The 12,238-nt window shown below is 47.5% G+C and overlaps 2 protein-coding genes across 2 annotated transcripts; one reads left to right on the top strand and one right to left on the bottom strand.

The window, feature by feature from the left end:
* Positions 1-4,517: 4,517 nt before the first annotated feature.
* LOC123107123 (serine/threonine-protein phosphatase 7 long form homolog) lies at positions 4,518-5,243 on the bottom strand. The gene is made up of 2 exons (XM_044529133.1): positions 4,989-5,243; positions 4,518-4,906 (listed from the first exon to the last, which is right to left on the bottom strand). The coding sequence occupies exons 1-2, from the start codon at positions 5,055-5,057 to the stop codon at positions 4,682-4,684; spliced, it is 294 nt and encodes a 97-aa protein (XP_044385068.1). The 5' UTR covers positions 5,058-5,243; the 3' UTR covers positions 4,518-4,681.
* Positions 5,244-10,061: 4,818 nt separating this feature from the next.
* On the top strand, positions 10,062-11,560 carry LOC123107122 (uncharacterized). The gene has a single exon (XM_044529132.1). It carries the CDS (start codon positions 10,257-10,259, stop codon positions 11,259-11,261), a length of 1,005 nt encoding a protein of 334 aa, XP_044385067.1. The 5' UTR covers positions 10,062-10,256; the 3' UTR covers positions 11,262-11,560.
* The last annotated feature ends 678 nt before the right edge of the window (positions 11,561-12,238 follow it).

The raw sequence follows: 12,238 nt of genomic DNA, 5'->3' as shown, positions 1-12,238 counted from the left end.
TCATGCATGCCAACTAAGCAGTTTTGATGAGGTGATATAGAATTAAATGAAGAAAGAGAGGCTTGAGTATCATATTATGATATCGTATCATATTAAATGATGTGCTACTTTGTGTCATGCATGGTAATAAATGTAGTCCTCTATGATACCAACATATGATATTATGTATTAAGGATGTAGTATCATAGACTAGTATCATATGCATGATACTAGTATATGATACTCCCCATTACAACAAGCCTAATCCATAAAATAAGATGCCAATCATCGGGCTGCGTTTTCATCAGCTTTTGTCTTTACCTAGACACGGTAGATTAAACGGTTTTTGCCACCAGAAAGCTCTGGCAGATGAAGCGTGAGCTGATCATGTTGTGGCCGCCGGGCGCTAACCTCAGCGCTTAGGTGGATTCTGCGTTGACCGCTAATTCTAACCTCATCTGATTTATCCAAAAAAAAAGCGATTACCAATATGAGCTAAATGGAAAGTAGTCTAGATACTGCCTGTGACATTCGGCAGGTGTTGACTTCGGGCTTGATTTGTAATTAGCGGTCAGCCGTGGCAAGTTAGAGATTCTTGCAAGGCAAGGAAGCTAGCTTTCATTTTCATCCCATCCGAAGCTCAGGGTGGTATGTTTTTCAGATAATGCGCATGCTGATGTTTTTCTAAAAATAAATAGCACTTACTCTGAAATCGGGATTTTGCTTCACTTTACAGATAAAGCAATCACCACAACCATACAACATGATGGTGTTGAACGATGTACTTTATCTTTTTTATTTTTTCTAACTCCGACCTCCGAGCTTTCCTTGCAAAATACTCTCTCCGATTCACAAATATAAGGTATCCTAATTTTTTTCTGATTCAGATGTATATATACATATTTTATTATGTCCGATCATTTATTTCAGTTCGTATATAGTCTATGCTAAAATATTTAAAACATTTTTTAAAATAACCACTTCATTAGACAGACATATTACAAAAAGTACATATGTGGTCATCACAAGAGACATACATAGATTACCCCTAAAAGAGAAGACACATACATGCATGTGTTGCAATATTGCACCAAAGATTTTGCGAAAAGTAAAACTGGAATTTCACTTCGGTAGAATTGTGTGCCACGCCAAAACGTGGCCCACCATCGCCCTCCTCCATTGACAAGGCAACGTTGAAGAATTTCGAGCTGATGACTCGGACCGGCACAAGCGACGAGACCGAGATTTTTTGGCACGTCGGGCGGGGTTCTTCCCCGTGTTCACTAGATCCCGGTGCTGTCAACTTCATCCGACGCAATCGAAGAAGAGGAATGTCGCTGAATGCCGTCATCCACGCATCCCGCCGCAAGACACCAAACACAACCGCAATAGCCAACACCAACATCCCTCGGGAGAGTGTCGTGTGATAACCATCAGACACAAATCTTAGCGGATCCGAAGACCGAGCCACTTTTTTCCCGGCACCGTCCATTAGAGTGCCACCGAGATGGAGGAAGAGCATAGGCAAATTATTTCGACACGGCGCCGTCCTCATCAACCACCATTGATGCAACAACTCTCAAAGCAAACTACATCTACCCTTTTTTTGAGGAAAACTTCCGATCTATTCATCAACTGTCAAGGTAGTACAAAGAACACCAGAAGTAAAAAAAATACATCCAGATCCGTAGACCATCTAGCGACGACTACAAGCACTGGAGCGAGCCGAAGGTACACTCCGTCATTGCCCCTCCTTCATCGGAGCCAGACAAACATTGTTGTAGTAAACAATCGGAAACTAGTCGTGCTAAGGCCCCATAGGACCAGCGCACCAGAATAGCAACCGCCGCCGACGAAGAGAAGAATAGATCGGGAGGATCCAACCTGTAGACACACAAGCACATACGAACGAAGGCCGGATCCACCGATGACAAACGCCGATCGAATCCCACGAGATCCGCCTGAGACAAACCTCCAAATGCCCTACACGTTGCTAGAAACACCACCGAAACGGGGGCTAGGCGGCAAGGACATTATTCCATCCACAAAGAGCCGCCGCTGCCTCGCATCTCTGAGCAGGACACAAACCCTAACAAAACTAAAAAATATCAACAAACGGAGCCTTCCCACCGGCAAGGGCCGAGATCCATCGCACCTCCATGGTCCTATAACCATAGAAAACGAAGTAGTCCAGCGGCGGCGACGACGGGAGGTAGTAGAAACCCTAGCACGCTAGGTGCAGAGTACGAGCAGCCGTGGTGCGTACAAGTCCACCCTAATACCTCTACTGGAGAGAAACTATCGGGGTACCCATCCGCTCCAGCCGCTGGAGGGGCATACGGAGACGGACGAGGGCCCAAGATCGCTGGTGTTGAGGAAGGAAAAAGGTCGCCTCCTGATCACCTGTATGGAGCGGTTCTAGAAGCGAACGTAGCGGTTCGTGATTCACGTCGTTGGTTTTTTCTATATATTTGAGAACAAGGCAGCATATCTTTTGAGCAACGATTCTTTTAGTTGCAAGGGTGCTTTCATTATTCTGATGTTAATATAAACGATTCCTCATCAGTCTTCGTGAATCTTCGAGCGCCCCGGAACAGAGCGTACATAAAAAGGGACAGATATAAAATACTAGTACTTCCTCCGTATAAGAGTTCAGGCCTACGCTGGTTTGGAGGAATTTCATAAGAATTCTAGAGGATAGAATTTTTATAGGATTTTTTCCTTTAAAGCCCTTTGGTTCATAGGAATAGATTCATATTCCTATATAGGATTGGTTAATATCCTTCACATTTCATAGAAAAATAAAAATAAGCCTAGACTCAATGGAAAAATCTCTTTGGTGTCAACCAAATGAATCTCATTTCTTATTCCTACTCATAGAATTTGGGATACATGCCATCTCATTTTCTACAAAATTCATATTCCCACGATAATCCTATCATATGAACCAAAAAAGGCCCCCATGTCCCGCAAGAAAAAAGATAACTATTTTAGTAATCTATAAACGTTTCCCTATATTTGCTTACAGAGGAAGTACGGAAGTTCACAGGTCGTATCCATTCTCAGCTAAAAAAAAGTGGTACCCTTTCTAGAACGTGGTTGTTCTATCATTATTACTAGGTTTGCAGGAAGCGCCAAACCGGCAACGAGAAGAAAACGGTCGCTGCCTAGAATCCGGCCCCGACCAAAAGCGCAGGCAGAGGCAGGGTACGTACGTGCGAGCGTGGCAGCACCGTCATCGCCCCCGCGGCCAGGTCATAAAAGTGCAGCCAAACTAGTCCCGCCCCGGCGGCGCGAAACGAGCCGGAATTTCCACGGCCGGCGTGCTTCTAGGGCAGAAATCACATATCTGACCTCAGGCCGAAATCAAATCACAAACTGACCTGGTCACGAAAAAATTTCACTCTGCTGACCCTTTGGTGTGGCGCCCGACAGCCGGGCGCCGCACCCTACTGTGCAGCGCCCTTCCCTTAGGCGTCACACATCCTGCCAGCGTGGCAGCCCTGGTCCAGTTGCGGCCCCACACGCACCTGTGCAGCGCCTAAGAGCTAGGCGCCACACACCTGTAATGTGCAGCGCCTAGCTCTTGGGCGCTGCACAGTCTGTGTTCCACTTGGGCTGGCCCCACTCTCTCTCCCCTCCCACCCCCACCCCACACACCCCCACCCGACCCAAACCCTTAGACTTGCGGCCCTCCTCTCTTCCCCTCTCCTCCCTCTCAAATCTTTCTCAAATCTTGCAAATCCGGAGTATTTGACCGTGGATTTCGAAGCCAACCCCTCCTTTAAGGTAATCTCCTCTGATGCCCTCGTTTTCATCCATAGGAATTGTCACATTTGCTCAAATCTTGCTAGTTTGGGGAAACCCTAGATTTTGATAGGATTTGGAAATTTGTGTTGAATGATGTTATATTTCTTTGCTAATTTGGGTTGTTTAGGCTTCCATAGTATGCTAGGGTTAGGGTTATGTGTGTTTGATGTTGGTGTTAGGGTTATGTTGGTGTTAGGGTTGTGGTTATTGTTATGTGGGGGTTAGGGTTATTAATTCATATATATGTTAGGGCATATGTGTGCAGTTAGTGCAGCGCCGAAGGCCAAGGCGCCACACTACACAGTGCAGCGCATTGGTCTTCGGCGCTGCACACCTGGACATGGCAGTCTAGAGAGCAACAGAATCATTCCAGAGAACACCAGGAGCGTTTCAGTTGGTTTTGCACCCCAAAAATTGCTAAGTCAGTGTGCAGCGCCGAAGGCCAAGGCGCCACACTACACAGTGCAGCGCCTTGGTCTTCGGCGCTGCACACCTGGACATGGCAGTCCAGAGAGCAACAGAATCATTCCAGAGAGCACCAGGAGCGTTCCAATTGGTTTTGCACCCCAAAAATTGCTAAGTCAGTGTGCAGCGCCCAAGGGAAAGGCGCCACATTATACACTGCAGCGGGCATATCTCAACTCGAGTAGTTCCAATAAACCATCGTACGTAGTTATCAAAAGCAAGTGAGTTGTGCTCACGAAGCGGGGCGCGTGCAGTGCTACGAGCTTGCTCCACACAAAGCTGGAAGCGGGTAACATACGCAGAATGATGCTTGGCCCAGTCCTTTATCTTCCGTTGCCTTCTCCTGTCCAACCTGCGTGGTATAAAACCAAACATTAGCACAATCAAAAGGAGTCCCGATGATTAGACAATACGCACACATGCTCTCTTACCTATGAAGTGCTTTATCCGTGTCCACCCAATCCGGCGGGTGAGGCTGGAAAAGACCAAACTGACGATACACGCGATGCGGCAAATGAAACTCAACCGCCCAGTTGCATATCAGTGGGCACTGCATAAGCCAGAGATCTTTATCCCACAAGCACATCGGGTTGAGGCGGAACTCCGCGGTGTACCCCAAGCTCTCACCCGCGCCATATGGCTGCCATTCCACCTATGAATCAGGGCAACAATGCAAATTTGATAACTATTTTTCAAGCAAGCATGAGAAAGGACTAAAGTAATGACCTCCTTACCTGCTCAGGCGTAATCGTGTCCAACTCGGCAATGTACTTTTGGTACATGAGATTGACATCGTTCGTCATCTCGGAAACGATATCCCACTTGTAAGCGCACGTGGGGCGCCATAATTCGTCATGTTCATCTGCATACCAAGGATCAAACCTGACGCTCTTCGGGCGTCCAACAGGCAGACGCTCACAGCTCCATACAGAAAGTAGAAGCAGATTACCACCAATGCCTGCACTAGGTGTGATCCTGCAACACGCATCATCCAGCTACATATGAAAGAAAAACAATGTTAACTTGACAGCAAGCTTGCATTGCTAATGAATAAATGAGTTGATCACAAAACAGACCAACTACCTGTCGGTACAAGTAGGCAAGAGTCGCTGAACCCCAGCTCCATTTGCTATCGAAGACGGTCAACGCCTTCAGCCACATCCATGGAGCGTTCTTGCCAGTGGAGTCAGGAAACAAAGTCCTCGACACAATGTACCATATATACACACGAGCATGTGTCTGGATCACATCATCAGTTGCATCCGGAGGGTACGTCGCAAAGTTATTTTGAATCCACGTGAAAGCAGCTCCGGCTGCCTTCCTTTCCCTCTTCTTCTTCTCTTCTCCCTCCTCTACATCATCCTCAGCCTCGGTAGGAGCCATACCGATAAGAGCAATCATCTGCTCGCGCCACCCATCAGAATCGGTGCTCATACATAGAGGCCTCCCGTCGATAGCAAGACCGGTGACCAACGAGACATCCTCGAGCGTCACGGTCATCTCCCCGGTCCGAAGATGGAAACTGTGGGTCTCTGGCCTCCACCGATCAACAAGAGCGGACACCAGTGGAGCGTTCAGATTCGGCGTGGACCGGCTGACCAACAGAATCCACGGGAGTAGTCCTGCCTGCTTGATGTACGGTGTGTACCGCTCATCGTAAGGCATGGCAGGACCAGAGACCCCGTGATACCGAATCTTCAGAGGTTCAAGCTTCTGCAAAAAACAAGTAATGACAAATCTTAGGGCATGTAAATTTCAACTAAAGGCAAATTTGCAAAATATTTAGATTACTCATTATTACCTTATCCTTCTCGCGCATCATGTAGGCCCGGTGTTGCACGTCGTAGACATCGTCCAGAAGCCAAACCATCCTTACAATTTCAAACAATAAACATATAAAAGTTCATCTTCATCTCAAATATCGGTATACACTAAACATATAACATGTGTTCAACTACAAGAATCTCAACATCTCCTTCTCATACAATGAATATGTCATATGTGTTCAAATAAACTAAACATCTAATATTTCAAATAAACTCAACATCTAATATTTGAAATAAACTGAACATCTAATATATATCTAAACAAACTTCTCATATATGTCTACAAAAATCAACATCTCATAGTTATCTATAAAAATAGGCATCTCATATATATCTAAAAAAACTAAACAATCTAGGGTTTCAACAACAAGAATCATATATTGTGAACTAATAAATAACACTACGGTACTACCAATATGAATACACATCCTAAATCGAGCAAACCAAACAAATCAAGGGTTCCATCAAATCATGGACAAATCTCTAGAATGGCAACAAATTTACGGAGCAAAAGAAAGAGAAGGGAAGAGTTTACCTAGTAGGATGGATTGGGGATCGAATCCACGGATCAAATCTTCAGATCTGAGAGGGATGTGGGGGGATTAGATGGGGGCGCCGCCGCCGCCGCTGCTCTCTGTCCAGAGAGCGGAGAGACGAAGAACTGCCTGGTCGGGCTGAGGCGGCCGCGCTTAAGTCACTGTGCAACGCCCAAGGGTTAGGCGCTGCACGTCAAAGTGTGGCGCCTAGCTCTTAGGCGCTGCACAGGTGCGTGTGGGGCCGCAACTGGACTAGGGCTGCCACGCTGGCAGGATGTGCGACGCCTAAGGGAGAGGCGCTGCACAGTAGGGTGCGGCGCCCAGCTGTCGGGCGCCACACCGAAAGGTCAGCAGAGTGAAATTTTTTCGTAAACAGGTCAGTTTGTGATTTGATTTCTGCCTCAGGTCAAATCTGTGATTTCTGCCTGCTTCTAGTTCTAGTACAGTAGTAGACGGATCACGAGATCAACGGCGGCGGCGCGCAGACTGTCGTGCGTGCCCCATTGGGGATGACATGTCAGCGCGGTAGCTGTCAATCATACGTACGTACGCAGGTCACGCGGGCAGGATAACACAACTCTGACACGGGCACGGTGGAGGCTCCACCTAACGTCCACCGTTGAAACACCAGCACGGCTGCCGTGGACAGCTGAACTCCATGCCGTGGAGAATTTGGAAAGAAAAACAAAAGAGACGTGAGTTTTTTTTTCTTATGTGAGTTTCAGTGGGTACCACTGTCCGTTTAATCGAAGTGAATTGCAAAAAACATCGACACTTCAGGCAAGGTTTACATGAACCACACATTTATGGAATTGTGCCAAAAAATACTAATTTTTTCCATAATTTTTTGCAAAAACACTGGTCAAAAAACACTGGTTACTCGTTTGGACCATTTTAAGTACGTTTATGACATGAGGGGCCCGCTTTTGCTGACGTGGCGTAACGGTTCGCAGACGATGCCGTTAGACAGACGACTTTACACCAATACCCTTTTTGGAAACATGAAAAAGCAATCGGGTCCTTGGCCCTGAAAATAAAAGCAATCAGGACCTCATCCCCCACCGGTCCGGTGGGATTGCTCCGGTGCCAGCACTGGGCGGGGGCGGCGGAGCCCGATATGGCCATGTGGGAGCAGCAGCCGCACGCGACCAGCATCGCCAGCGGCGGACGGGAGCAGCAGCAGCCGCGCCGGACTCGCGTGGGCACGAGCAGCCGCGCCGGCCGCGAGTAGCAGCAGTCACGCCGGCCGCTCGTGGTGGCGAGCAGCGGCGACGGGAGTGCGCAGCAGCAGCGACGCCGGACGCGAGCAGCATCGGCAGCGGCGGACGGGAGCAGCAGCAGCCGCGGCGGCGCCGCACGCGAGCAGCATCGCCGGCGGCGGACGGGAGCAGCAGCAGCCGCGCGGGCTCGCGTGGGCACAAACAGCTCCGCCGGCCGCGAGTAGTAGCAGTCACGCCGGCCGCTCGTGGTGGCGAGCAGCGGCACCGGCCACGAGTAGCAGCAGCCGCACCGGCCGCGCGTGGGCGCGGGTAGCGGCGCCGGCGGGAGACGGCGAAGCTCCAGGTGAGCTGTTCGGAGTGGGGCATGGCGGCTTGCATGCCGGCGAGCTCGAGCTCCATTGACCGGCGCAGGGAGGCCCAGCCGACATAGTCAACGGTGGTCGGAGGAGATGGAACCTTATCGTCGGCTCTTTTCTAAAAAAGTGAGGGAGCTTTTGGTAAATATATATCTCTAACGACGTCTAGTGTGAACGGCTACGCTACGTCATCATTTATGGGACCCCATGTCATAAATGTATTTAAAACGGTCCAAACGAGCAATCAGTGTTTTTTGCAAAAAAATATAAAAAAAATTAGTGCTTTTTGGCACAATTCCATAAATGTGTGGTTTCTGCAAACCTTGCCTGAAGTGTCGATGTTTTTTGCAATTCACTCGTTTAATCGTATGCGTGCAAGTTTATTTTAAGCACTTTTTTTACGAAAGTTTATTTTAAGCACTTTACGTCCTAGGCAGTCAAACACACCGATAGGACACTTTACGGAAGTTTTTTTTTTCAAAAGTAATTAATACTTCCTCCGTTTTTATTTACTTCGTATATTAGCTTTAGTCAAAGTCAAACTTTATAAACTTTGACAAAGTTTTTAGACAAAAAATATTAACATGTACAATAACACATCAATCACATTAGATTCATTGTTGAATACACTTTCACATCATATAGATATGCTATTGTTAATGTTCATACTTTTTTCTATAAAGTTGATCAAAGTTATGAAGTTTGACTTCAGTCAAACCTAATATGCAGAGTAAATAAAAACGGAGGGAGTACATTGCTCTTGACAAAAACATCTAGTAATGCGTGTACATATAATTAAATTTCAGAGGACATCGGAATAAGCACCCTTCTAGAACAACCATGCGCTATGACAAAATGAAAGAACCGCCAACCTTAGTGACAAATGTGCAATATAGTCAAACTATGGAAACAACGGTTTGATTATCAACAATAGTTGAACTACTTAACATCAGAGGATCTCCTCCTCATCACTTGTCTCAACTTATGTACTCAACCATCTTGTAGACGATAAATAATTAGTCATATCACACTGCATGCAAATAAAAGAAAAATAAAGCCTTGGTCTTGGAAGCTCAAGCAAGTAAGCAAAACAGGATGAGAAAGGGACTGTCCATGAGCTTTGAACACATCACTGCTGAAGTGCAGCCGATCGAGGTTGTCCAAATCCATTGTAAAATAAGAAAACTTTTCAAACCTGGCAAGCCACCAGAACTCTCTCGAGAGTCGACCATCCAACCTTCTTAACGTGCTTAACATATTTGACTCCCAAGAAGCAAAGAGTAAGATATTTGGGAAACCAAGATGTGTTAATATTGCCAAAAACGCCCAGCATGGTTCTCATGGACATATGAAAATCCCTACCGCGGACAATTAGAAAAGAGGAGACGAGAGTTTCAATATGTACAGTCAATTTAGGTATATTCGTGCAATTATCCTACGAAATGTCCCTCGTCTAGACACCATTTTGAACTTACACGACGTTATGCAAGAAAACAAAAATACTTAAGAAGCAAAACAAAAAGATATTTTTCTTTGAAAAGTAATTAATAGAAAATTGCTCTTGTCAAAAGCATCCAGTAGCGCACGCATGCACAACTAAATTGATGTTACATACAGAGAACATAAAAATGAACACCTTGCTAGAATAACCATGCCGCTATGACAAAAAGAAAGAACCACCAACCTTAATGAGAAATGTGTAATATAAGTCAAACTATGGAGACAACAACTTCATTATCAACAACTAGTACTAACATCAGAGGATCTCATTCTCATCACTATCTTATCTTAACTCGTGTACTCAACCATCTTGTAGAGGATAAATAATTAGTCGTATCACACCACACGCAAATAAAAGAAAAATAAAACCTGATCTTGGAAGCCCAACCAAGTAAGCAAAACAGAATGAGACTATCCCTGAGCTCTGAACAACACATCACTGCTGAAGTGCTGCCGATCGCGCGAGGTTGTCCAAATCCATTTTTGTAAAATAAGAGAACTTTTCAAACCTTGCAAGCCACCGGAACTTTCCAGAGAGTCGACCATCCAACCTTCTTAAACCCCATGGTTCCCAATCTCCCATCAACCATTCAAACCCTCGCAGCCGCCGTCGCCATGGGCACCCTCGTCGGCCACGTCGCTCCGGGCGCCGGCTTCCTCCTCATCGGGCTGTGGCAGCTGTTCAACCACATCCGGCTGTTCGCGCTGCGGCCCGGCTCCTACGCGGCGCCGCTCTGGTTCCCCGCGCGCGGCGTCCGCCACCTCGAGCTCATCCTCATCATCGCCGGCACGTCGGCGTCCATCCTGATGGAGCTCGTCATCGGCCCCGCGAAGCACCAGCCGTTGGACGACGACGGCACCATCCCGTCCGACCACCTCCACAACTTCGAGCACGCGTCCGTCTCGCTCGCCCTCCTCGCCTTCGCCGCGGTCACCATCCACATGGACAGGGTCCGGGCGCCGATGCGGGACGCCGTGTCGCAGCTGGCCGCCGCGGCGGCGTTCGCGCAGGAGCTGCTCGTCTTCCACCTCCACTCCACGGACCACATGGGCGTGGAGGGGCAGTTCCACTGGCTGCTGCAGACCGTCGTCGCCGTCACGCTGGCCACCACGCTGCTGGGCATTCCGTACCCGCGGAGCTTTGTGGTGAGCCTGGTCAGGTCGGCGAGCCTCGTGCTCCAGGGCGTGTGGTTGATCGTCATGGGCGTCATGCTCTGGACGCCGGGGCTCGTCCCCAAGGGGTGCTTCCTGAATCACGAGGACGGCCACGACGTGGTCCGGTGCCGCACCGACGAGGCGCTCCATCGCGCCAAGGCGCTGGTGAACCTGCAGTTCAGCTGGTACCTGACGGGCACCATGGTGTTCGTCGTCGTGCTCTACCTCCAGGTCAGCAGGCTGTACCCCGAGGAGCCGCAGTACTTGCCGCTGGTCAAGGGAGGACCCTCCGGCGGCCGGTTCAGCGTCGGGGACGATGACGAGGACGATGACGACGAGGATGACCTGGAGGCCGCGGAAAGTACTTACGGGCACATGGTCAGCGGCACAAAGCCCATGGAGATAGAGAGGTAAAACTATGAAAGGAGGGAACGGTGAAGATGCAGGGTCGTATATGTGGTGCTGTAGATTTGTATATATAGTTGTTTCAATTTTGTGGATTTGGTGTTCACCGAGTGAACTGACCCGTAAATGCGGGTCAAGTTCAATTTGCTTGTTGGTCTGATCATCGGAGTACTACAATGGATTCATGGCTGGCCTGTGGATGGAGAGTGGGCTTGCACCTTTTGTGTGTCTTCTTGATTGATGATTGTACCTTAAAGCTTGCCGTAAATGACTTCTTTTAGGCCCGGCAGTCGTCCCCGGCGCTTTCATTCCTCGCTCTCTTTTCTCATCAACCTACGAGTCCAATCCATTGTGTCGCCTTCGGTGTTACTAGATCATAATGGCGCGCGTTGCTGCGCTCGTCCTTTATATTTGTATAATATATAATGAGCATAATATCATAAACATCTGAAAACATCAAATATGAAAGTTAAGTTTGCATATCTTTCTCATATTATGCCACTAATTAAAGAGGAGAAATTTATGCACAAAAGTAGTAGGATATATGTCAAGACTTTGAGTACTTTCAATTACAGTGCCACGATGTAGATGGCGCGTGGGTTACATTTGTTCAGGGCTTTAGGTATACGATCATGAAAATCAACATGCTGGAATGACCCCATTGCACAAAAGGTGATGGGGCAAAGTCGATTTTGTACTGTTGATGTAACTTAAATTTATTTATCAATTGAGAATTTTTATCCCGCTGCGCGTACAAATAGCACCAGCCAGATGGTTTAACATGAGGAATCTTTGCTACAGTATGCTGGAATAATTATGTCATTGTTAGATGACAGCTCAAAGAAAATTCTTAATCTGAAAACCACTTAAAATTACATGGTAGATCTCTCGATTCCTGAACCTAAAATATCGGATACAAAGATGTACTCCCTCTTTTCCTGAATATAAGGCTTTTTAGAGATTTCAATATAGACTACATACGGAGT

The sequence above is a fragment of the Triticum aestivum genome, chromosome 5A, assembly GCF_018294505.1.
Source record: "Triticum aestivum cultivar Chinese Spring chromosome 5A, IWGSC CS RefSeq v2.1, whole genome shotgun sequence".
Taxonomy (NCBI): Eukaryota; Viridiplantae; Streptophyta; class Magnoliopsida; order Poales; family Poaceae; genus Triticum; species Triticum aestivum.
Note: the sequence above shows the minus strand (reverse complement) of the source record. Positions and strands in the feature narration are given on the sequence as shown.